Consider the following 26300-nt stretch of genomic DNA (forward strand, 5'->3'; position numbering starts at 1 on the left):
CATCCCCACCCCACCTCCCCTTACAGCCCCATCCCAGCCCTCTGATTCACAGTCTAACAAGGGATAATAAAAACGTCACACACAAAAACTTCATAGTCAGAGTTGGAATTCACTGTCCCTGCGGTGTTGTGATGGCGCTTGTGTCACAGCTTACTAATGGACTTCCCTCACTGTCCCAAAAGCAGCAAAAAGAATCAGTAAACATGAGCGTACAGTGGTGAAAAGAGCACACTGACATACAAGTTGTTTTTTTTAGTGCTATGTTATTATGATTTTTGCTATATAATCTGGAGTCTAAAGATATTTGGACAGTGAATTCATGCTCTGTACACACACATACACACAGACATACATCTGTCAAAGCCTTGTCTGGGCAGATTTCATTGCTGGCATACACTGGTGGCGTATGCCTTTTTTTAATCCTAAAAAGTTATTCTTTTATAATTATTCTTTTTTTTGTAAATTTGCAAAAATATTAAACCCTCTTAATGCAAAATCTGAAAAAGAGCTGCTCCCTGAGAGATGCTTTGTAGTGCATCAAGCCTTAATGAGCAAGTGATTGTCTTTTAAAGAGTCACTGGCCTCTGATCTGTGGTCGGGTCAGGGGTCGGAGGAAAGATGCTGGACTTTGGGGGAACCTTTAAATAGATGCAGTGTGGAACAGATCAGTATAAGCTGATTTTCTCACGTTAACATTGGTACTTGCTCCCTCGTGGTTGTTCTCCACATGGAAAAAAAAATGATGGAAGGATAATAAATGTTAGGCGTACCAGTGGGCTCAAGGGGTATATAACTTTGATGTAAAGTCAAAGATTTGTCTGCTGTGCATTTGCAAAAATCAGAAAACCTTAATGTTTTAAAATTGCCTAAATAACACTAGATCAGAGTCCATTATTCATAGCATTCAAAACTGAGGTAAAAGTGCGATTTTTAGTCGCTAGTCAGTCCAACATGTATTCAGGTAATGAAAGTATCATCAGCTGATTAATTCTGTGCTAATGTTCTGTCAAGTGTCTCTTTTTTGGGCTCATTTTGAAAGGGAGCTCTTTAGCTTCGCTGCTGAGATTTCACAGCACTTATAGCTTTACAGGAGAGATTCACAGAGCATCTTCTAGTTCTAGTGTGCAGAAACCACTGAAACATGTCTACGCAATGAGTTTTCAAATTATTCCTTCACCAGAAAAGACCAATAACAACATGCCTGGATAAATACCCAGTGGAGCCAGTGTGATTTTTTAAAAGTGGCCAAAACAACAAAACATAGAAACCAATACAAAATGTAAGTGCTAAGAATTATGGAATGACTACATAAAAAGCAAAAATTGATTGTCTATCACACTTTCCTTTTTTCAAATTGTTAATGCCATATTGCAGCTTTAAATGGTGTTTAGATGATTGGAGGCTATTCTGGATTAATTTATAACTCTAAGTCAGTGCAATCTGTACTGAAAACACTGAAAACACTGCAGAGTCTGTGGTGGTGGAATGAGTACCGCCCATGGAAATGACTGTTAGGCATAACCATTAAGTGAAATATAGTGCATTTTAGTTAAAACAGCTACCTTGATCTGAACAACTGAAAGCAGGAAGAGGAGGAAAGGAAAAAGATCAGAAAGGCAGTGTGAAAATTATTGCTCTTTAGACAAAGGGTCCTACATATTCACAGCCCACAGGGTCTTTGTCACCCATGGACTGTAATGATTGTGCAAATAGTGATTGTAGGGATGAGGCATACAGCACTCATACAGGTTTGAGTGACTGGAAATTTGTGAATCCAATTCAGGTTTGTTTCATTTTTTGTTGCCTTTATTTTGGTGGATAGCTATACACGCCTTCACCGTGATTTCTATCCACTTATATCTGCCAGAATTTTACGGACAGGTCCTAATACATGAGAGATAAAGGTCTGGGTACATGGGGAATTTGGGAAGAGATTCAGGGTTCATTGCAAGGTCCTAGTCTTCGATTAGCTGTTCGTGGCTGATTGTTCGAAAGCAGTCCAGCTTTTATTGGACGTAATTATTGCAGCGAGAAATAAACGATTGATAAGATGGCAAATCTGCCAGATTCTTTTTCTTGCAAAATAGAATATTTCTGTATATATCTCCAGCTTGAAAAGTAGCAGTAGCCATTATTTTCTTTTTAAATCCTTCATATGCTCTCTTTACATTACTATAGGTTCAGAAGGATGTAGTACCTTCTTTACATATGAACAAAATCCAGACAAGGCTTCTATATATCAACAAACCCAAATTGAATCCCGGTTTTTAGCCAGTGTTGTTTTACAAGTCTCAACTTTACAAATTCTGTACACAAGAAACTATCAAATAAAATAAAAACACGTAGACACGGTATAGTCAGCCACAGTGGACTGCTGTATATTTAAATTAAGACTAACTTATTTTAACAGAACAAGAAGTAATACTGGAATCCGCTCTCCACTAGAAGAATATCTACAATAGCTTCTCTAAATCCACAGTTCCCTCCCCCATCCAGCTTCTCCATCTTCACGATGTCTTCACATGGAAAATAATTCAAATGATTTTTTCAAAGTTAAATCATTTTAACTTACCAATTTCTTTTTTTTTTTTGTTTAAAGATTGACAGCTTAAAATTGTTCCTAGATATTTTAAAGTCTGTACATTACTGGTCAGTCAGTTCAGTTCAGGAGAAAGGTGGAAGCCCCGCTCAGGTTGTGGCCCAGGGCACGTTTCATTTATATATACATTCTTCAGACTGTATCGGTGAACAGAATGGGATAAGTGCTGGACATTCCTAGTATTGTTGGCGGTAACTCTAAGCTGCTAGCAGATGACTCCTCACCCACCAGCTTGAAATGTGCCTGGGGGGGCTCGGAAATATGTGGTTGCCACGATGATGACGTAGTCGACATAGCTGCTTTCGTCTCGTTGGATGCGGCTGTCTTACTTTCTTGGTCCTCTGCTGGCGTCATTTGTTGCATGTGGACCACAGGCAGTCACTTGGGCATGGCCATGGCAGAGTTTGGGTCAGGGTTGAAGAGTTCTTTGTAGAGTGGAGGAAACAGGACATTGACTGTTTCTGGGTGGAGTTGCTGGAAGGCCTGAAGCTCTTCAGTGTGGAGTGTGCACAGGGCTGACAACGTTGGGATTCGGCTGATCAGCTGCCGGACAAGAGGGAGAGATGATCAAGGATGAGGAAATTTAAGGAACGACAAAGTGCAGATGAGGACAAGACTACAAGTCAGTCTTTGTTCTGCTACTTCTGTTGTGTTTTTTCCCATTGAATCACCCGTCCTTCCTACCAAAGGAGATCCTGTCTACATGTTTGATTTCCCTTTTGGTCTTAGCCTATAGATTCATGCATTTTAGGCCTCTTTGCCGTTATAAGTTCTCTCACCATAAGTTCCAGCCCTACCTTGGCCAGTGCATCTTCATCCATGTGGTTCTTCTGCATAATGTGCTGCAGAGCAAAGTAGATCTTCTCCTGGAGCTTTTGAACTTTCCGAGGCTCCATCAGCCACGGTCGATCTGAGTAAAAAAGAAGAATAGACTTTTTTAATGCCGACAGAGTTGACCGAAAGGCTAAATGTAAACTTGATACGGCTGTGAGGCCACTGTATAAAATGTTACGTGGTCAGGACTTATTATGCTGCTTGATACAGATGAATGTAAAGAGAGTAACTATCTTATTTTAAAGTGTTTTTAATTCAAGTCCATGCACATTGCATCCTGCATTATTATAATATAAGCAGATTCACACTGACCTGTGGAAATTAGTACAGCTGCTGAGAACAGTGCAATCTCCTCCTCTGTTAGCTGCAGTGAGCACATACTCTTCGCAAAGTCAAACACTGCACTCACTAAGTCATCGCAACCTTGGAGGGATGCACAGGGAACGGCAGACAGTAAGAAAAAAAAAAATTATTTTCATTATCTCTTACTTCTTTTTTTAATAATATTTGGCTGTACTCCTCGTTCATACCAAGACAAAATGTTTAGCTAGTAATATCTTACCTAGGGCTTTGAACATCTGCATGCCTCCATACTTCCCTTCAAAGAGTACTGTGTTGTTGAGAGGGTTGAATGCCCTGCACATCCGCACCAAGACTACCTCCAAACAACCTGGAGAGAGAGAGTGATAAATTCGAAGTTGATATACTCCCTAAAAGCCAACCAGAGTAAGAAGCCACAGTATATTTACTGTCTGCTGACTGACAGTTTGACCTCTGCTTACATAAAGAGATAGGCCTGGCCTGCTCACGTGGCTCACCTGACTTTAGAAGAAGGATCTGGTCATTCTGGCACAGTTCCATAAACCCTGAGATGCGCTTGGCAAACTCCACCACGTACTGGATCGCATGGGTGATCTGGATGGCACACTGCTGCCACAGCACGTCACGGGGCTAGAACCAAAGACCCAGGTTATGTTTGTGTACTTTTGTACCTAGTTATTTCATGTGAGGAAATAAAATAAACTACATTTTTATTGCTATGACTGACATGCTCTGTGATTTCAAATGTGTTTCATTTCTATTACTAGTAAAAAAAACCCCACTAACTCAGTAAACTAAGTTTGAATGAAAGTACAAAGCATTACGGCATTGAAAACGACATATACATATATGTATAATCCTTATATTTTCAGTACTTTAGAAGTAGCTGTTAATTAAATTAATTTAACTAAAAAAGAAAAAAGACCCAAATATAGGGAGTATACAAGATATAAGGTACTTTGTAATTGTAAATGTCATGTTTTGAATGGTGTCATAAAATCAAACCTCACCTTGCTCTGGTACATCTTGACCTCTTCATAGGAATGTGTCTGCCAGGCTAGCTGCTGCAGCTCCTCTGTTGTGTACTGACATGTCTCCAAGTGGGACTTGATGATATTTTGAGCAATACGGTCTGGAAAAGAAGATTATTCATTCATGTTGATTATTCACGTATTCTTTCCCTACACAATGTTACTATATATATAGCATATAGGAGCATATGGAGTGTGTTAGTTTAGGTACAAGCAGGCCTGCACATTAATCGGAAGCATTGTGCACATTGGGCTGCAAGTACTATGGCCACTCTATCGTCCTTTTATTTTGCTGTACATTTTCTGCTTGATTTTATATTCTCTAGAATCAGCCTGAAGTGTTTAATCTTAAATAAATCTTAACTTGTGCTAGCAGCCTTAGCTGTGCATACAGTAGTATGACACCTTGTCAGCTGTAAGTTTAAGCCTGTCTGATCTCCTATGCTGCTCTCAGATTAGGACCCTGACTCACGCTGCTGAAAGGACTACTTTGTGAGCAAACATGCAGATTTCCATGTGGCTAAGTCAGGTAGCTTTAAATGATTAAGCTTTCTCTTATTTAACAAATAAAGCAAAATGCAGTTTTTACCCAGCTCTCCCATGCTGACATTATTGGGCCCAAGCTGAGTCTCCTGGTAGCCTCCGTAGCTGAACAGGTTGGGTACTGGCGTCAGGTCGTACACTGGCTCCTGCTTAATGTGCTTCATGCCCGACATGTCCAAACCTGACTGGTCTGGAGACGGCTGGGTGGAATCCATCCCATAGTAACCTCCGGGGACTCCTGCTCCATTACCATGGCCACCTTTGGGTAGCTCAATGACGTGACCATTGGCATAGGTGCCCCCAATTTCATGGTTAAGGGTGGAAAGTCCGTTGGTTAGGCTGGATGAGTAAACGCGTGCCAGAGCTTCTGCTTCGCCTGTCTGCTGTTGCCGCTGCTCCTGCAGCCGTGCCTGGTGCTTCTGGACCTCTGCATACAGGCTGTCACGCTGCTTCTTGGACATGCGGCCAAACTTGACCGCTTTATGGGGACAAAAAGTAAAATGAAGGATGAAAAGAAATTGCTTCACTAGCTCAGTTTACTTAAAGTTGAAAAAATGAGAAGATTGCATGTGATCCTATTTCTGTCTCTTCTGCTTAGAGAGGGTTGCACATATATTAGTGTGCATATATTTGCCTGCACACTCATGCACCGTAGATATAAATGTATATTTACTGGACCTCACCATCTCTGGACATTCCTAGGGCAAGACATTTCTGCAGGCGGCAGTGTTGGCAACGGTTGCGGTTTGTTCTGTCGATGAGGCAGTTCCTCTGGCGGGGGCAGGAGTAGGAGGCGTTGTTCTGCTGACTACGTCTGAAGAAACCCTGGTTACATGTCAGCAGAGAATACAGGCTTCAGGTACCCGTCGAGCACAGACTGTATGATGTTTCTGAGCAAATAAATCAGACTTTGATTCATCCACATAGAGTCTCACCTTACATCCCTCACATGTAATGACGCCATAGTGGATTCCTGATGATTTGTCTCCGCAGATTTTGCATGGTATAACTTCGATTTGGGCTGTAAGAAAAAAAGTGAGAACAAGAAAGACGTGCGTTACTAATCAGATCTTGGATACGGCCTAGTTTGGAGTTTCGTGAACACCTTGTTGAGTCATCTCACAGATGTCAGACCTCGGCTGGTGGTCTAATTTGATGGTAAATGTACATAACCCAGTTGGGTGTACGACCTCACTGAGATAACAGTGTGCCTGCATACTGCATTTGTGTCACGTTAACTTCAAATTTGCAAGGGCACAGTGACATGTGGGCAATTATTATGTGCTTCTAGGAGTTTTCTAATGAATGGGACACCAAGGACTCCATACACACGGACACACACACAAAGTAACAAGATTGTGCATGTGGATTCTTTGTGTTACGCTTAAAGGACAGACCCCTGCTGGTTAGAAAGGTTGCCCATAATGAGAAAACACCAAAGGATCACACTTACTCTTCAACCTTTATCTTTTCTCTCTTTCAAACACACACGCATATACAAACACATTTGGTTCACCAACTCAAATGCTGTTAGTGTTTAGCAGCCCTTAATCTACATGTGCACTAACTGAACTACGTTTTGTTCATTTTAGGTTTTACTCACTGTGTATAGGCAGCTCCATGTACAGTCACAACCAAAGGCACTGAATATAAACAACAGAAACTATTTCAACACACACGAGCACCTGTCATGGGTGCCTTTGAACTTAGCGTCCATACTGTATGGAAAGTGAAAGCTGCAGTTCCTGTTAAGAGATATGACATGGGTGTAGAGGTAGGCAGGTATGCTGCTGAGATGGCACAGTCTCTATAAAGAGATTAGACAGCCTATCTAATCCTAAATTATTTCCCGACGAGCTCGTTCCCCTCCTCTGCTGAGCGCTGGCTTAGCCACAGCTGAAATAGCCATTCACATGTAATCTCCTTGCATCCTCCCACCTGTGGGAAATTCTGTACATTTTAGGAATTTCCTGAGAAGTTCAAATCAAATCAAATCAAATCAAATCACCTTTATTGTCACATCACATGTGCAGGTACACTGGTACAGTACATGCGAGTGAAATTCTTGTGTGCAAGCTTCACAAGCAACAGAGTTGTGCAAAATACAATAACGTGCAACAAGCAAAATATAAAAATGGTTAATCTAAAAAGTAATAAATATATGTACCATATATAAAGGTATATACATTACTGAATGTGTGTACTAAATATGTTTTTCTACGTGTGTGTGTGTGTGTGTGTGTGTGTGAGTGTGTATATACATGTTTTACAAATGAAATAGAGTAAACAATAAAATAAGATATATAAAATATAAAATATACAGAGGTAGGTATGTGCAAAACAGTGGCATTAATGTACAGTATGGAGTGCATAATGTTGAAGTTCCAGTAGTGAGGGTGAGGTGTCTATGACGTGTTCAGCAGTCTGATGGCCTGGTGGAAAAAGCTGTCTCTCAGTCTGCTGGTACGGGACCGGATGCTGCAGAACCTCCTTCCTGATGGAAGTAGTCTGAAGAGTTTATGGCTGGGGTGACTGGAGTCCTTGATGATCCTCCCCGCTTTCCTCAGGCACCGCTTCCTGTAGATGTCTTGGAGGGAGGGAAGCTCACCTCCAATTATCCGTTCAGCACACCGCACTACTCTCTGGAGAGCTTTGCGGTTGTAAGCGGTGGTGTTGCCATACCAGGTGGTGATGCATCCAGTCCCCACCTGGTATGGCAACACCACCGCTTACAACCGCAAAGCTCTCCAGAGAGTAGTGCATATATAACGTATGTTCATGTTTGCACAAACTTTGGCTAACTTTGAGTCCTCTCGTGCGTCCCACCAAACCTTTTGTACAACATCGATGGATGTATGTCTCAAGTATGCGTGTGCACACTGAAGAGCAACCTTACAAGTTATGGATTTGTGTAGTATTAATTTTGTATTTCGTTGATCTTGTGTAGGTGCTTTGGTTTGGCAGAGTTGATTGTGGGTATATATATATGTATGCTAAGTGTCTGGCAGAATGAGTTTGCAGTATACATAATTGGATAATCTCTTATCAGGATCAATGGAAGCAGTTTTCTGTCTAGCAACTGCGCAGGTACAATCACTTCAATGTAATCCTCCTGCACTTCAGGGAGTCTGATCACTTTATTATTATCAAAAATGGGTTTTAGTCAGTGTTACTTCTTGTATCTGTTTCAGGAGCACTGAAAAAAAAGCTTTCAAATGTTTAAAAAATTTCCAGAAAGTGAAATGTTACTCTATGCTTTCTCTCAGTTTAAGGTGTGGAAAGATGTGGAAAACAGAGCCAGCATTAAACACTGACATCTTAAATTGCTATAAACAAAACAAAAAAAACAACATATTTGCATATTCATAGCCAGTTTTTTAACAGGGCATAAAAAGTAGATCTACCCAGGTAATTGAATTTTTCTCTTTAATTAGAATGAAACAGCATCTTTATATATGCTTGCCTTGTAGGAGATTTTTAAATCCCTGCTTTAAGATTCGTGTGTTTGCTACAGTATATATGCCACATACTGCTATATATGACTGATCCCTTATTCATACTGTATTCTTATTACGTAAACATGAAATGCAAAGACTGTACAGTGTGGAGAAAAACTAAGAATATGTAGAATAGAAAAGTGGCAGAATTTCATTCATTGGTTTGCCTATCCGCCCCCTGGTGGCCACTGAGAGACATGAAGCGTTTTTTACATGCTGCTGTGATGCTGGACTATGTACTCTGATTCAAGATGTATTGTTACACATATCTCCATAGTTATAACTGATGATGTAAAAGGGCCTTTAATCCCCTTATCTATCCCTAGTAGCTTATACAGAACAATGGATCACTGGATCTGTCTCAGGAGACCACCCATGACAGCCCTAGCAACAAAATGACACGCTGTTTGAATGTGTGCTTAAGGTATCAGAGCTATACTCTGAGTTCTGGAGCAGCCCAAGATGTGACCCATTTCCACCAATTCTCGGCCAGCTCGCCAAATTGGGTCACAGAAAGGCACTGGACTGGGACGACACACAGACTACATACACAGAGCTGTCAATGAACGCGGCCTGTGCGCCCCTATTTTTAGTCTGTAAAACAGGTCAGTTGCACCCAGGACATGGCCGGTATCAACAGACCACGTTTTGCGTATAACCAGAAGACAGGACAACGGTGCATCAGCCATGCTTCTAATCATTCTTTGCGATCACAATCCTCTTATTCTTTCCGGTTGGCACTGTTAGTCCCATACTTTTAGTCAAACTCTTTGATCAAAATGTTAATCGTGAAGCAAGTTAATCTCCGTGGGTTTAGACAATCTGAATGCGTTCAGCCCACACCTGCTGCTGTCTGATGTGGATATACAGCGTTATTATTTCTGTTGATTTCTCAGAACAAGCGCTTTACATTTTTTCCTCGTCCTCTACACTGATTACATTATATCTTGACTGTATTCCTTTTTACCCCATGGGAGATTGTATTCGTCTTTGTATCAAATCATTATGCCCAAAAGAGCATGGGCGTGTGGGCATGTGCATTGTTTCTGTGTGTGTTTCAGGGATGGTTTGAGTGAGCGTTTCACTTATAAAAAAAAGACTCAGAAAGATAAAGTATGTGCACATGTCTGTGTGTGTTTGGTAAATTGTGTGTGTGTGTGTGTGTGTGTGTGAGAGAGTGTATGTGTGGGTGTGTGCATTGTTTACTGTGTCTCTGTGTGTGTATTTTGCTCATTGCCAATGGGGACTGTCAGGTAGGATATAGGGAGACGGTCATGACAGCATAGCTGTTGCCAGGGTGACCACCCACTCGCTGCACTCGTCTGGCTGTCACCACGATGATGTGCTAAGCTGTCACAATCTTAAAGGAAATGATGTCATTGGTGTTTGGAGCCAACTCGGTGTATCATCACCGTTCGTCCTGTCGCCCTCCCTCAGCAGCGGAGGCTTTTTGAATTGTTCACTTAAGGACTCCCACTTCCACATCCAGTCAACAATACAGGCTATACTGTAGCTGCAGCAGTGGATTATACATGTAGCAGAATTAAAGACGCGTTTATCTGTTGGCTGTTTAGAAAAAGCTGCGTTCTTATTGTTTTCAAAGTTGGAATGTATGATACTTCTGTACTTCTTGGGCGTTGGATTTCATGATTTTCCATGACAGAAGCAAACTTAAACTTTAAAAGATGCGGTGGAAATAAATTTCTAAAACAGATGAAAACGTTGCAGTTCTTCCACTAGCCACTCTTAGAGGAACAAGCCACTCATTTCTGTTTTCGAAGATTGTTTTGCTCCTAGCCACATGCCTTTCTTGAGGGTGGGTGGGACTTTTTTCCAACCGGAGCTGACCCAGTGAGTGACAGGGTCCTCAGCCAGTCGGAGCACGAGCGTTATCCTGAGGTTATTATGTAAGAACGGGACTGCAACGCTGGCGATTCCTCAGCTAAGAGGAGGATCAGGCCTGCACAATCTCTTGAGGGAGAAAAAGATAGAGAGAACCAACTAGAGATGAATTTCGCTTAAGAATCTGGGAAGGCAAAGATAGTTGCTGTAATGTGAGTCGCGCACATGCATGAGTGTGTGAGTGTGTGTGTTGCTGAGGGTTGTACTGCACCAGCACGTGTGTTGTGATAATTGATTTTTAATGAAGTGAGGATCTCCTGTGAATTTCCTGGGCTGGCCCTTTCCCTAAATAGAGTCCTAATTATCCATATTGCACTACAGGAAAAAAAAAAAGCAGCAGCCTTGCACCAATATCTTAGCAATACTTATTTCTAAAGCACATAAGTAGCTCACACACAGGGCTTGCTGAGAGTTCATGTACGCGTAGATGCACAGAGAATGAAGCAGCTATCTGAAAGGAGCTTGTTTATATTGACAATGTAACAGCAAAGTGAGGCCACTAGGTGTTGCTAGACAAGTCTGAGGTTTGTGTATGTGTGTGCAAGCATGGGTGTGTGTTTCCAAAAGGGCAGAATGGACATGCATGTTTCATTCATTTAGCCTGCGGGGTGGGTCTACAAGAGAAACATATTCAAGCAGCACACAATATCACGCAGTTTACAGCGACACAGTGCACACCAGAGACTGGTGTTCACTTTCCTGCCGTAACTTTTGCCAGTGTAAGCCACTTCAGAAATGCAAACACGACTCCTACTGTAGTCCCAGGGGTTGATTTGTTGGGGATGAATGTGGGTGGTATCTCCACTTCATTAAAAAATATGCATAGCTTCTTCCCAGTTAACGTGATATCTTCTGGGAAAATGAAGGAGATCAGCACTTTACCCCCCACCACCACCCCTCCTTGTTAAATCTGAACAGCTCCGGCGCTGGTCTTAGATGTCTATATACTGTGAATTATGCTATCACTTTTCGCCATCCACTCCGCTTCAGTCTGTTTGACTTTTTCATTCGTGTGTTCCTCCTCGCTGTAAGTGGCTGTGTGACTGGGAAATCATTTCAGTTTCTGTATTTCATGATCTATTTCCATCTCTCAGTGAAACTCTGTCTCCCTGTCTCACAGAACTTAGAGGAACAAGCGGAGGTTTTTCTTCCTCTCTCTCCTTCTCTGCCAATGATGAAAAACACTGAGGAAACTTTTTGGTGGCGTGATCACTGGGCGGATTAATGCACACAGCTGGGAATAGTTTATAGCAGTGCTTCTTGGGTTATCTCCCCTGTGTTTCCTGTCATGTTTCCACATCATACTGTCCCATTAAAATCAATGAAACACTGCCACGGCATATGGTTTCAAACGGACCTCTGCGCTTGTGTGTGCTGTCACACTTTCCTTCTTTCCTGTTTTACTGTTTGAAACATACATATATATATATATATATGTATATATATATATATATATATATGTATCATATACATATGCCCTGTGGCCCGGCTAGATGCACACATTCCTCCTCAGTCATCGCTATCTGTATTGTCTATTCTCTCCTTAATCCTGACTTTCGAAGTGTAACAATGCTTAGTGCTGTTTTCGCTGGTTCTGTTTGTTTCTTTGGGACAAAACATATTTAGGGTTCAATACCCAGCTGGGTCTGCTTTTTCTATTCATTTTAATAATGTTGATATCTTAGGTGAAGTTTCGCTGATTTAGAGTCAGCTCTGTTGCTTGTAACACTAATTTAGGAACAACTTGCAAAAATCAGAACTCAAACAATTATCCAAACAGTAAATTTCATCAAATCACATTACTATGACTTTTCTCTGCTTTTGTTCTTACCCAGAATTCTCTTTCCTTGAAATCTGGACCATTGGTCAGACTTCATAACCTGACTGAACATATCTCTTTTGGAAAATGAGATGCAAAGTTTTCTGACTTTTTATTATCAAGTTCTGATATTTTGTAACACATGCTTGATGAGTTGTGAAAATTTTAGATTAACTGCTTGTGAAAATCTCATCAGCTTCAGCCTTCTAGATGCAAACTGACCTCAGACCTGGCCTGAACTAATAAAGATAATACTGACATGAAACAGCCTCATTAAAATACTGTAAGGTGGGACAGCCGTGCACCGGTCCCTTCATTTCCACAGTCTGCTGTGCATTGAGTTTTGGTGTTAGATATTGTCGCTAAACATGTCTTTGTCCATTTCGTAATACTTACAGTCATACTATTGCTGCAAAAGCATACATTCACTACCCCCCGCCTCTGCTTTTCTCATCGGTATATCGTCATCAACCCCCTTCCTGCCCTAATGCATAGACACGCATAAAAGTGTCAGAAAAAAACAGTGCCGCTCGCCCTCCCCCCATGCTGTATGTCAGAGGGCATGAGCTTGTCCAGCTTGCCGTGCGGCCCCAAAGCACTCTGGGTAATTGCTCAGATAGCAGGTCTGGGATCAGCTGCAGTTTGCTCATAGAATATTGTGCCATGGTGTGATTGGACGCCGCGGAGAGGGAACAGAAGGGGGCCACTGGCTGTAATCCAGAGCATCGATTCACATGCACAGGCATGCACACACACACACACACACACACGCACCCCAACATGCTCCCAGAGACACATTCAGACAGACAGGGACGCACATTGAGACATGCTTGAAAGAACACATTACTGCATACCACTTTCAAAAAAAGCAGACTTTACAGTATGATTTTATGGTCACACTGCTCCCATCCTAAATCCAATACACGCACAGACATGCACGCACATGCACACACACACATGAACAGATAGTCTCCCATCCAGTGCAGCATGTGTCCTCAAATAGATAAGAAGGAGACGGAGGTGAGGGAAAAAAATCCAACCACCCGGGTGACCTATGAGGCCCTGATAGCCTCTGACCTTTCCTTAAAGACTCAGAAAGTCAATCAGAGTGGAAGGACCAAGTCCAAGTGTGAGAGGCCTGCATCTGGTCATTACCATTCTGAAATCAGACAGTGATAATATATGCATACACACAGGAAAACACAAGCAGAAAGACTCTTTAAAGTTCAGTCTCGCTCTCTTTTTTCCATTTCATCTCGCACCTTTGCCCTCATGCTAGCAGACACCTATGACGCACACTGAGCTGTGAAACACTGAGCAGCGTTCAAGCTTTGTTTGGGTGAAGGGAGTCGGTGCGGGGAAGAATATGTTTGCACAAACACTGACTAAGAAACCATCGCTTTGTTCCTGAGATGAGAAAATAACATTATGTTAGCATCGGCCATTCTTGCTTAACCTCACGCTCCTCCTACTATGGTGTTTCTCTTGAGTCTAATTGTAGATGACAGTGTGTGTGTGTGTGTGTCTGAGGGGGAAGGGAGAGAAAAGGTGGCTATCACAGTGTAAGAGAGAAATGGAAAGAGAGGGACATCCATGGAGAGATGGGCAGAAATTGCTCTCACTTCTTACATAAGGCAGAGAAAAATTTGCCCTCAGTTTTTGTCAGAGAAGCATCCTTTCTAGTGAGAGTCAGTGGACGGGCAGATATAATCAGGGAAACAGCAGCGTCAAGATGAGAGAGGCTGAATGGACTTTAAAGCATTGACGAGAAGGGGAGCACTTAATGCGACTAGCTAACAATTAAAGTACGGAGAAGAGGATGGAAAACGCGTCTGTGGGACTGTTTTAAATTCAGTTAACAAGGCTTACTTCTGCATCTGATTGAATACTCCTGAAATTTTATATATTTATATACACATGTACAGCTTTAATACAACTTTAATAACTGCATACACATATTCTTCCTACTGTTGAGTAGGGGCGAACAGAAGCTAAGAGCATTTATTTAAGCATATACCTTTAATATAAAGTCTCTGCTATTCTAGAAAATGTGATTTTTGACTTCATTAAAATAATCTGACCCTTAAAAGAAGCGTGTACATGGTAAGACGTTCTTACATAAGCTAAAATAAAATACCTGACATTTTGTAAAGAGAGACGATGTGATTTAAAACTATGTTTACCCATTATCATATTAATAATAATGATCAAACAAAAAAGAAATGCTTTCTTAAAGGACCACACTGGTTTCTGCTCAACATTTCCCAAAGCATGCAACCAAAATTTCCTTTATTTTCAATTTAAATGTTGCAGTGATACTTCCAGCTATGACTTGCAGCTTTTTTCTCTCTCTCTTTTTGCATAACACCTTTCAAGACCAGAGTGCCAACGTGTTGAGATAGAGATTCTTGCCCTGCTGCTTGTGAGTTCATGAAACCCCTGGTAGTGAAACAGGCTGTCAGCTCGAGCGTGAACACGAGCATATGAACGAGTTCCCTTTGAGTTTACGCGTGTGCTAAAAAGGTTTCAATGTACTTGTGTTTCAGTGCTTCTGTTTAAGCGAGTGTGTGAGCATGCACATGTGTGCCTATATGTGTGTGTGTCCTCTCCCAGGGATGGCCGCTAATAGCTCGCCTCGGGCAACAATTTAACTCAGCCTAACAAGGTTCTCCCCAAAGTGGCCCCAGGGGCATCTCTCATAGAGGCAAATTGATCACAAAGACTATCACACAACTCAGCTCGGCTCGACCCAGCCTGCTCTGCTCTTTACCTGCTCTCTCTCTCTCGCTCTCTCTTTCTTTCTCTCTAGTGGAATGATTTAACAGAATGCGTTATGAACATTAAATCTGAGTTAAGTGAGCAAAAGCAGCAACAGAGGCAGCCGTCTTGGTTTCATAATTGCATTCTCTTTGTGAATGGCAAGATCCCTCACATCAACAGCAAGTGCTGTGGACACACACACACACACACACACACACACACACACACACACACACACACACACACACATGTGAGCACTCTCACGCACAGAGTTAAGAGAGGTATCTCATGACTTGGACACAGTAACTGAGAGATAGAGATAGAGAGAGGGAAGAAAGGCAGACCTAATAAGAGTCCCTTCAATGAGATTACAAGCACTAAAACAGGCTAATCTTTGTCATTAAGAAAAGATGCCGCAGTAGGCTAAGTCATATTATAGGCTTATTGCAGCTTTCTGCAGAGAACACCTTCACAGTATAAGGATATAATGTGCCACTTCCTCTGTCGTCTCCACATCTTGTCTATAACTTCGGAGAGCCACAGTCCACTTTTTGTGCAAAACCTCTAAAAGTAAGAACCTTGCAGCACTTCCAAGTAATCAGTGCTGTGCATAATCAAATCATATACGTATATGATTATGCGTAGCGTAGAGGGTAAGCTGACACACACCTTCAGTTTATGGACTAATCTGCTCTGAATGTTAGCTGAAGTCTGATAGGTGGTTAGTAAGCGTGGACTTTGGATACCCCTATAACAGGTACTGCGTGTTATTCATTGCTTCGGGCAGCTAGAATGTGCAAGTGCAATGAGAACAGGATAGCTTGTATCTGTGTGCGTTTACGCCAGTATGCATGCAAGAATATTTAGTTTTGCACCCCAACTCACCGTTTCACACAAGCACACACTAACTTGCTAAGGCAAACGCACACAAACGGCCACACTTGCACTATTATATAACTCTTAAGTCTCTCTCTCTCTCATACTTGCCCTCTTTTTTTCTTATCTCACTCATTCACTTGCTCATAGTCTCCCTTCTCTCATTCTCTGTTTGTCTCGCCTTTCGTTTTCTGTTTATTTGCCCTATAGATTCTTAGCTCGGTTCATGGTCTTTAAGCAGATAGAAAAAAGGAAACCTCCTAAAAACGAAATGAATTGATTCATAAAGTGACTAAACTTGAATAAATGACCAAAGCTCTACATTGTTCTACAGTAGCGGAAATCAGAATTTACTGTAAAAGTGTGTGTGCAATGCTCCCTGACTTTGGACTATCAGTTGGTGCACTCGACGTCCCTCTCCCCAGAACCTGATTTGTTATGATGATATGATAATTCCCGCTTTTGATGTGAGCATATTTTTCCTATAAAAGGAACCCCTCCAATGATATCTTTGTCATATTTTACTCGCTTTCTGTGTTTTAATAAGCGCAGTCACCCTCTTCCCCCGGTTTTTACTTCAGTGTAAATCAGAGGAAAATGTGAATATTGAATATCATTGTGCGTCCACTGAGACACGCTGCCTTCATGGATGAGTAAAACTGACAAAACAGAAGGAGCTGTCAGAGGACTCTATGACTTCAAGGCAGATTTAGAGTTTAGGAGTGGTTCAGGCAGAAATCCCTCCCGGCTAAGATAAAGTGGAGACACAAACTGAAGCGTGCCGTATAGCCCACGCTTTGTGTGTGGAAAGATTTAAGAAAGAGGGAGAATTGACTGAGGAGGAAAAACAGTTCGCCTAGGCTCCCCTAGACGGCCGCGGAGGGATAAAACCAACACTGGGTGCATGCTGAGCGCATGCAAAACAAACACAGGCTATGATAGTGGCTCAGTGGGACGGCAGAAGTGCTATCCAGGCAGCACACGCACGCACAAAGCATGGTGGGATGTTTTAAGTAGATGGCTTGAAAAAAAATCAAAAGGTCAGGTAAGACACACTAGGTGAGGAGTAGACGGTGAGTCTTGAATGCAAAATGAGTGTGTGTAAGTGTGTGTGTGTCGCAACAACACTCTGGTGCCGGTACCCGATTCAGTCAGTGGGGCTGTGTTGAGGGATTAACAGTGTGGCCTGCATGAGCTTGGGGTAATCTCTCCTCTCTTCTTACATAACACTAGACCATTACTCAGCACAAACACATAATAAACAACACAATCAACAACACTGAGCTGGACAACAGACCACACATGCAGTGATAACAGTGCAAAGCAAAGATTCACCCAGGCCAGGTGCCCAGTGTGGGGCACAAAAAGAGGTTTCATGGCGACAATGGAAAGCAGTGATTTGGTGTCAATTAACCTGAAGTTTTGGACTCAGTTTCTAAATCAGTACGAATAATGGCAACTTATTTTCCATGATCTTACTCATAGTTGGTACTGAAAGTGAAACACAGGCACAACTTAGCGCCACTGATCTTTAACTTTTTACTTTATCCCCCTTAATGGGACGTGATACAAATACTAGAAGTTAAATGTAACCAGAGCGTAGCTGTGAACAGCTGTGTTTATTATTTTGCATAATTTCTATGAATTCACGTGAGTCTTCCTGTGTTGTCATCCATGTGCTTGTACATCAGCCTTCCGCTTGTTTGTGCTCACAGGAGAAAAACAACAGTAAACACTGAACACTGACAACCACAACACTTAAAGCACTAAATGGTGGAGGTGCTTCTTTAATAGTTTCTACTGTTATAACAAAAGAAATCATAGGAACAAACATGAAAAATACAACAAAAAAAAGATAGAGATGTTTAGACTCCAGTGTAAACTAAAGCCATTTCAGTTGTGTGCCACAGATTTATCTAAACAGACTGCTTCCATTGTCTTTGACTAAAAATTGATCCCGGGATGCTTTCGAACTGGACAAATCAATTCGCAAACGAGCCTCTAAAGCAAAGCAGGATGGGACTAATTCTATTGGCATGAGGCCGTCATGCGTAGTATTGCAGCTGTTTGTGTCAGTGTGCGTTTTCAGAGCCTTCGGATTTTTAATGTGTGCACATGCCACCTTTCAAGGTAACATAAACAATGCCAGAAATGGAAATGACCACTAATTCTTGTAGATTTGAGACAAGTATTTTTAATGACCCCCCCACTCCCACCCACACATTATTCTGGATCTCCTGCCATTATCTTACTACTTTATTGTGCTTTCATACTCTTCCACTTCCTGTCATCCCATCTTTTCCCACAGTGTTAGGAGAATGAGAGATGGTGATTGGCACATACTGCTAACAGAGGAGAAGTGGCCCTGCGAGCCCCTCCTCCACTGTTGCTCCCTCCATCGCTGAACTTGTGGACCTGCCTGACCTGGGTGCTTTTGTAAGCTCTTAGGCTTATAACAGTAATAAAAAGGATACACATCCACGGGATAATGTAGACTGTGGGGATCACTGAGTAACACAGGAAGCTACTCACTTGCAGAATACATGTCAGTTCATGCTTGTGTGATGCTGTGTATGTTTCCAAGCACGCATATGCTAATCTCACAGAGGGGCTCTGATCTCATATTGATTATAGCATTGATAAATGATTTGGTAGAAGGTTGCTGTTGATTGGCTCAGACATTCTTTAGGTAAAACTAATTTCTGCAAAAAATGACTTTAAAAAATCAAACATTCATTTACAATAACTAAAACGATTCATCCAAATAAATAGGGCATAATTAGTTAATTATATTTCATTTATTGTCTTATTATAAAGACGTAAAAACTAAAACTTGCCACTTAAACACATATATATGTCCACTTGCCACTGTTTCTAATGTCATTTAATGGGTTTTAAAGGAACACCTCTTACAGCAGAGCTTCACCACATTGCTGTTGAAAATACAGAGATAATGAGCCTGTTTACAACATCCTACACAGCACTGAGCCAGCTTCGTTTTCAGAGAAGCAGAAAAGGCCTCTTATGATTATATTATATCTGTTATTTCTCTGGCTTTTCCAGGCCGGGCGATGGCGTGACATCATCTTCGGTCAGGGCTTCAGGAGCTGTGGCTATTGTTAAATGATAATTACCACGGCTCATGAGGGGCCTCTATTTTTTTAAAACCTTGTGGTTGTGAGCACGTTTCTGTGCAAGGGCAGCCGAGACTCCACACACACAGACGCGCGCGCACACACAGGTTGGGAGTGGGGGCCGCACGGCCCACACTGATTTAATTCTATCTGACAAAACCCTTTGGGGCGTGCAGAGGGAGAGAGGAAGATGGAGAGCGAGGGAGAAAGAGAGAGATAGACATGGTAAAAAAGGGGTGAGAGAGACGCTTCAGGGGCCTCTTCTGCCAACCATGGCTATAAAGTGAAAGCAGGAGCTTTTGGTATACCCCCCCAAAGCCTCCCATGCACGAGAGTAGTCGCAAGGCCCATTAAAATGTGGATAAAATACAAGGTGTGTGACAGAAGAGTTTGCCATGGGATTGCAGACAGAGGGTGAGAGGAAAAGATGTTTGGCCTTCTCCTGTCTTTTCTTTTTTTTGTTTTCTTGCCTAAGGTTTGATGGGCTGGAGCTGAGGCAGCAGATAGCTTTACATCTTTACATGACATGGACACATGAATAGATTGATGTTTGACCTTTTTTCCCCAAGTAATAACTGCAATAAAATAATCCGATTACAGAGGTTTGTTGGTTAAATCATTATTTATCATCATAACTAATAATCAGGTTAAAATAATGGTAACGCAAGTTTGCTTAATAATTATTTTAAACCGATTATTAGGCCTGTCTTCTTTTCAGAACATACATACAGCGGAAAAATATGATAACATTATTGTTCCATGTAAAAAAAACAGTAATGAGTATTTTATTTTTAAGCTAAAAGCTATAAGCAGCATTTTAATTTGACAAAGCACAGGCCGTTGATTTCTGTGCCATGCCTTTACTTTGAAGGCGACTTTGTAGCCTTTGATCAAAATTTTCCAATAATTTCTCACCTCCAATATAGGAACATTCAGGCATCATAAAGGCCACCTCATAAACTAATTAACTTATTTCTGAGGCCAGTAAGAAGCGGTCCGGCCAGTTAAAACAGATTGGCTTATAAATTAGAGTTCAAACCATCCAGCTGAACGAGTGTTGCAACTTTAGCGCCAGCGGTAATTGCACAACGTCGAGAGTAAATAAAGCGAATTCCAAAACACTAAGCTGATAATAATAAGGTTAAATATTAAAGCCTTCGCGCTGGACTTTTAATGACCGATGAACTGCAAATAGTCATGAAGGAGAAACGAAAAACGCGCATTTTCTGCTGTTAACGGAATTTAAACGTCGAGCGAAAGGCTAAGAGCAAAATGACCTGTGCGCGAGCGTGTCCCTGTGTACCACCGTGCGCGAGACAGGTCTTGGTTATTGCGTGCGTGCGCGTGAGCGTGCAGAGGACGGCATTGATAATGAATTTCAACATCCTCAGCGCGGCGCAGAGCGTCGTGGAAATGGGTTAGTGGAGCGCTTGAAAGTGCACATCCCTGAAGCATTCAATAAAGTTTACCACCAGAACATAACGGAATAAAGTTTTTTTCTTCTGCACATGGGCTAATCTGATCCGATCTACCACCCTATCCGCAATTTCCGCCGGTGTGGAGTGGAGCTCAAATGATTAAGCTAAATATAATGCGGCACTTTTAATTTCCAATCCCAGACTCCAGTAAAATTTGCAGGAACGCGGGCCTGTTCCACACACACGCTCCTGAGTCAAAACACACACGGAGAAGGATCCAAATAAACTTTTACAGACTACTTAAGGTGGCTGATGAGATTTCAGAGAACTCCAGACACACTGCTTTGAGCTTAACATTGGATAAAAAAGAGACAAATTCAGATTTTCGCCTAAACCTCCCAGAATAAACTTTCAAAGCTAAACGAGTGATAAAAGCTCGTAGTGCTGTGTGTGTCTGTGTTAAGTGGGAGAAAGTGCGAGCACAGTGGGATGGTCTTACCTCGCATCGTGTCGGCGTTGCTGGAGCTGGTGCTGAGGCTCGCTTCCCAAAGCAGCAGTCATGAAGAAACAAACACTTAAAATAAAAGAAGGGGCTGCGGGGGGTGGTGGTGAAAGATCCTCGGTTAAAAACAACAACGAAAGGAGTGTAGATGATGTGCGTCGACGTCCACTGGCTGCCCTGAGTGGAAGCGTCTCTGCGCTAAAAGCATCCCAGAGCGGGGCGCAGGGAGGCGGGCTGAGGTCGGTCGGTGCGTCGGTCTGTGCGCTCTGGTTGTGTGGCCGCTTTTCTCATGATATCTGCGCTCTCACCTCTATGGGAGGGTTTCACTATTTTCTGCGGGCTGAGGGAGGGAAGAGCGTATAGGAGAGCTTTACCCGGCGGCCCGGATTGGACTGGAGCACTTTCCGCTCCTCCCACTCTCTCCTTCTCAGCCTGCAGCCTGGAACCTGCACACGCAAACACGCGCACACACATGCACAACCCGAACCCACTCTTAGTGCGAGACACAGGCAGTCTCAGCGAAGTTTTTAACCTCACCTTCCAATTACAACACTCTTATACGATTAGGGCAGTTTTCATCTATACACATAAACAGTCTTTGATCTGGTCTCGTATTTATAGAGATCTAACATTCTGCCCAGCAAGAATAGATCCCCTGGTTCTATTTCGTTTTTACTGCTTTAATAAAATCCATAGAAACACGCACTAACAAAAACACTCTCTCAGTATCGGTTGACTAAAGTAATCTACAAGTCCAGGCTTATAATTCTGCAGAACCTTTCAAATGGCTGCAGAGTTGATTTTATGAGTAAAAATTACTTTTTGTGTGCAAAGCAAAAGTTTAAAAAAAATTAAATTTAGTTAAAAAAAGAAGTACAATTTGCAACTAAATGAGAGATATGCATTAGCCTGATAATGACAGAAAATAAAGAAACATGATTGCACTTAAGTTTAAACCACATTCACAAAAAATTCCTTTAAAAAATGTTTAAAAGAATTTTTAAATATGAACACACACACACACACACACATTGTCCCAATTGAATGGAAGCCTTTCTTTTTTCTTTCTTTCTTTTTTTAATTTATTGAATTGTTAAAACTTTAACAGTTTTTGCATATGTGCATGGATCACTGCACCCAGCAGGATACTTTGTCACTTCAACCTCTGCAGATGTTCACACTGAATCATAGTGATTGCACTAAATAACACAGCTAAGATTCTTATATCAGTTATATTGAAGGTGATTATGTTTAAAACGACGATAAAACATTTTTTTTCTCTCCAAAATACTCATAGAAAGGTGAAAATAGCTTATGCAATAAAAGAAGTGCAGCTCAAATAACAGTAGTCATCTCAGGTGTCTCGGGGAAGATTTTCAGGGTGGGGTGCTGTCCTTCCTCAGAGAATCACTGAAATGCTGAACTGGACAATGAAAGAGAAGGTCTGTGTTCTGTGACCATCACTGCACTGTGTGTTGACTGAGCAGGTGTATGCTGCAAGGTATTAAAATGTCTGCGTGTCTGATCAAAACCAGCCAGGTGCTCTGAATTTCTAATCATGTTGATAACTGCGTTAACTAATTTTGCAGGATTATTTTAAATATGCAAACTTACAATTTAAGGTTGTTTTTTTTTTTAACCAGCAGGATTTTACTTTCAGGGAAAATTCAAAAGTTCACGACCCAGTCACGACAATCAAAACGTGAGTATCACAATGATGGATTAAATAAATATATAGAGCAGGTGATTGACTGGTTTGTAAAGCCATTGTAGCCAGTGCTTTATACACTTAGAAAACACTGGTGTCAGTTGCTTTATCTTCAGATGGCAAAGCTTTAACACAGTAAAAATTGTGAAATAGTGTTAGCAGGACATGAGATAATGCTTCTAAAAACTTGTTATAAAGTCATTTAAGGTAACATATGATCTTTTCTGGTGAATTTTCAACTATAAAGGGACAATTAAGCCATCTGTCTCCCTTTTTTATGTTTCAGTGTTTGCCAGCTGATTTACAACCTCAGCACACTCTCAAACTCATAGAGGAAAAACCTGCCCCCCACCCTCCCAAAGCTAATCTTTGACCCTGGACTGACTCATGGTGACCTCTGGTGTGCTGTGCTTCATAAAATATTAACAAAATGTGAAGAAATGAAATGAAACTTCAAAAAAAAAAAAAAAATCAAAATGATAAGATGATAAAGAAGTGAGTGTCTTTCCACTCAATGCTGAAAAGAGCCACCCTTGTCAGTCACAGTTAGCATCACACTCAGTCATAGGCATCTGCCATCAGAGTGGTTTTCTAAAAGGTAACGCTGCTTCTGTCAGTGTGTGCAAGATGGAACGGAGGCAGGTGTGTGTGTGTGTGTGTGTGTGTGTGTGTGTGTGTGAGAGAGAGAAGCACTTTCACCCCTGGTCTCTTTTAGCCTCTTTTGCTCTGGCCCTGGGAGAGACACACACACAGAGAAACAGAGAGAGAAACTGCCCCAAGCACATCTCCACTGACCTACATTTCATCCGTCGCTTTTTTCCACTCTTCTTTTTTTTCCATCTCTTATTTCTCCCGTACCAACAGCTCCATAATTGTGATGTAATGACCAAAGCAAGCGTGATAAAATCGCAGACTGGTCAGGGTGAAACACTCTAGAAGACAGGCAGACAGGAGAACGAGATAAGGGCAAGACGAGATAGAGAAAGATAGACGGGGCGGGGGAGAGGAGGGTCCAAAAAACGATTCGGGGGGTGAGGGGTGTCTTAAGAATACAATAAAGGTTTCTCCCCATTTTGTCAATGCAATAAAATGTGTCTTTATGTGATCTGTGTGCTGTGTGGACTAGAATCCGTCTGAGGGCTGGGGACTCCATTAAGAAGGATTACCCCTCATTGCCAACCATTCACTGTCCTCCCAAAGCCACAGAGATAGCAGAAAAATGACTTTAAACATGAACATAAACTACGGCGTCTGCCGGGCGAGAAATTGTGAACAAGAACATAAAGGTTGCGTTTGATGAGATATAATGGCTGCTCTGCCCATATGGTGGTAAAGAGGGAGGAAGGGAGCAGACTGGGCCATGCCTAAGGGCTGAACTTGGAGAAAGAAGCACTTTCCTCTGAGATGGGATCTCGGGTCCTTCTGCCATTTATGTTTCGCTGTCTGGTTCTGTTGGCTGCAAGATCCCGTTGCTACATCTCTGTCTGTCTGTTCATCCATCTATGGTCCTCCTGCCTTGAAGGACGTCAGGTCGAACTGCTTGGTTGATTGATTGTGGATTTGTTTTGAGATGATCGTGTCTGTCATTATCCTTTCATGCTTGCACCCAGTTGTTTTTTATGCTTTTAATGTCTCAGCTTGTCACTCCCATCCTTCTCTGCTAGGATTTGTGGTTTTTAGAGATATATTTCAATAGTTATTAGATGGACTGCAATGAAATAACCTCAGAGTAAAGCTGGCATTATGCCTCAATCAGTCGTGAAGGCTTACAGCAGAGATACCCTCGAAACAAATAGCACTGCCATCAGCCTCAGCTGTGTTTAGTGCTAATTAGCAAATATTAGCCCTGTAATGCCAAGAGTATCATATTTTATACATTAGTTTGAGACACATCGTTGTGATTTGTTACCCTAACCCACTTATATATTTTATTTTGTTTCATATATGCCAATTGATATTTAATTTCTTTTTTAAATGTATTTGTCAGAAGGTTCAATTAACACTCCAGTTTCAAAAAAATGTGAATTTTCTGGCAATTATTTCATGGTTCAGGCTGTTGGTGGGCTAACATGGTAAACTAACACAGGACGTCGCTTAAGTTCAGCCTCATGGAGCACTTAGCAGCAGATTTCATTCCTGTTTGACTTTTTCAATCTGCAGCATCAAAGTAACACGCAAATCCTACTTAAGCTTTTTATACTTCCTTCACAAAATGTCACTAAATGCATCGCAGTGGTTAACCATCATCAGAGCTGCCTCCTGTGCTGAGGTGATGTTGTCGGTGTCTACGCACACGCGCAACGACACCAAAACAGAGCACATCATGTGTGAACAAGACACCGGCGGAGAAACACGAGAGAAAACGGCAAGCCAGGAAAGAGCTAGAAGTGATATCCTTCTTTCTGTTAAGGCTGTTCATTCAGTGCTGCCCTTGAATCGACCACTAGGAAGTTAACTTATATATAATTAGATAAGTTTCCTCTTGAAAATAAGAAATTAGGCCACAGGTCTCTGAGGAATCTCCCTCTCAATCTGACGACATGTTCCACACTGCCTCTTATTTTCCCCTGAAACAAGCAGGTGATTTTTTTTCCCTGTAAAACTATATATCTGCATGTGCATGTATGAGCATGTGGGTCTGCAGCTTGAGTGAGTGTGCACAGCTACACTAGCAGTGCACTCCTAAGTGTCTTGTTTTATTATAACATATCCTTCTTTGCAGGGACTCACACAGACACACACACCTGCACTATGTGATCGTAAATGTATACTGTCATGCGAGGCTGTAAAATAAAGAGCTTGTTCATTTTTTTTCCATTAGCCCGTGGACGAAATTGTTTCACACATATTTCCTCAGTGTAATGTGACATTGACACATTGACATGTCAAGTGAGAGCTCGGAGAAAAGAGAAGGAAAGCCAAAGAAAAAGGGAGAGATGAGAGATGGAAGAAGAGGACAGAGAGAGAGGGAGAGACTGAAAATACACTTGAGAAATTTGCCGAGAGATACCACAAGTGACATAGGCAATTTCTGTAGAAAAATTACTTCATCATAATTTCAATCCCAAAAAGAATTGAAAGGAAAGCCCTGAAGGAGGAAGGCCAAGTCACCTTGAGAGGCATTAGGGGAAACGCTTACCCACTGCGCACACAGACACACACACTCCTGCAGACACACACTCTGAATACGGTACAGTACAATTTTGAGTCTTCATGCAAATCTGAAACTTTACGCTCACGTCGTTCTGTAATGAGTTACTCCGCTGTTCAGCCACTTTGCCCGCTTCCCTCTTTTTTTTTCTTTTAATACTAGTGTTATATATCTGTGTTAAGTGTTCAGAGCCTGTGGTATATCA

At 41.8% G+C, this 26300-nt stretch overlaps 1 protein-coding gene across 1 annotated transcript; it reads right to left on the reverse strand.

The window, feature by feature from the left end:
• Positions 1-210: 210 nt before the first annotated feature.
• Positions 211-21607, reverse strand: rorb (RAR-related orphan receptor B). The gene is made up of 10 exons (XM_005473148.4): positions 21234-21607; positions 6264-6349; positions 6012-6153; positions 5375-5806; positions 4765-4886; positions 4252-4384; positions 3996-4103; positions 3746-3856; positions 3397-3509; positions 211-3142 (listed from the first exon to the last, which is right to left on the reverse strand). The coding sequence occupies exons 1-10, from the start codon at positions 21238-21240 to the stop codon at positions 2978-2980; spliced, it is 1419 nt and encodes a 472-aa protein (XP_005473205.1). The 5' UTR covers positions 21241-21607; the 3' UTR covers positions 211-2977.
• Positions 21608-26300: the final 4693 nt, after the last annotated feature.

This window comes from Oreochromis niloticus, linkage group LG12 (assembly GCF_001858045.2).
Source record: "Oreochromis niloticus isolate F11D_XX linkage group LG12, O_niloticus_UMD_NMBU, whole genome shotgun sequence".
Lineage (NCBI taxonomy): Eukaryota > Metazoa > Chordata > Actinopteri > Cichliformes > Cichlidae > Oreochromis > Oreochromis niloticus.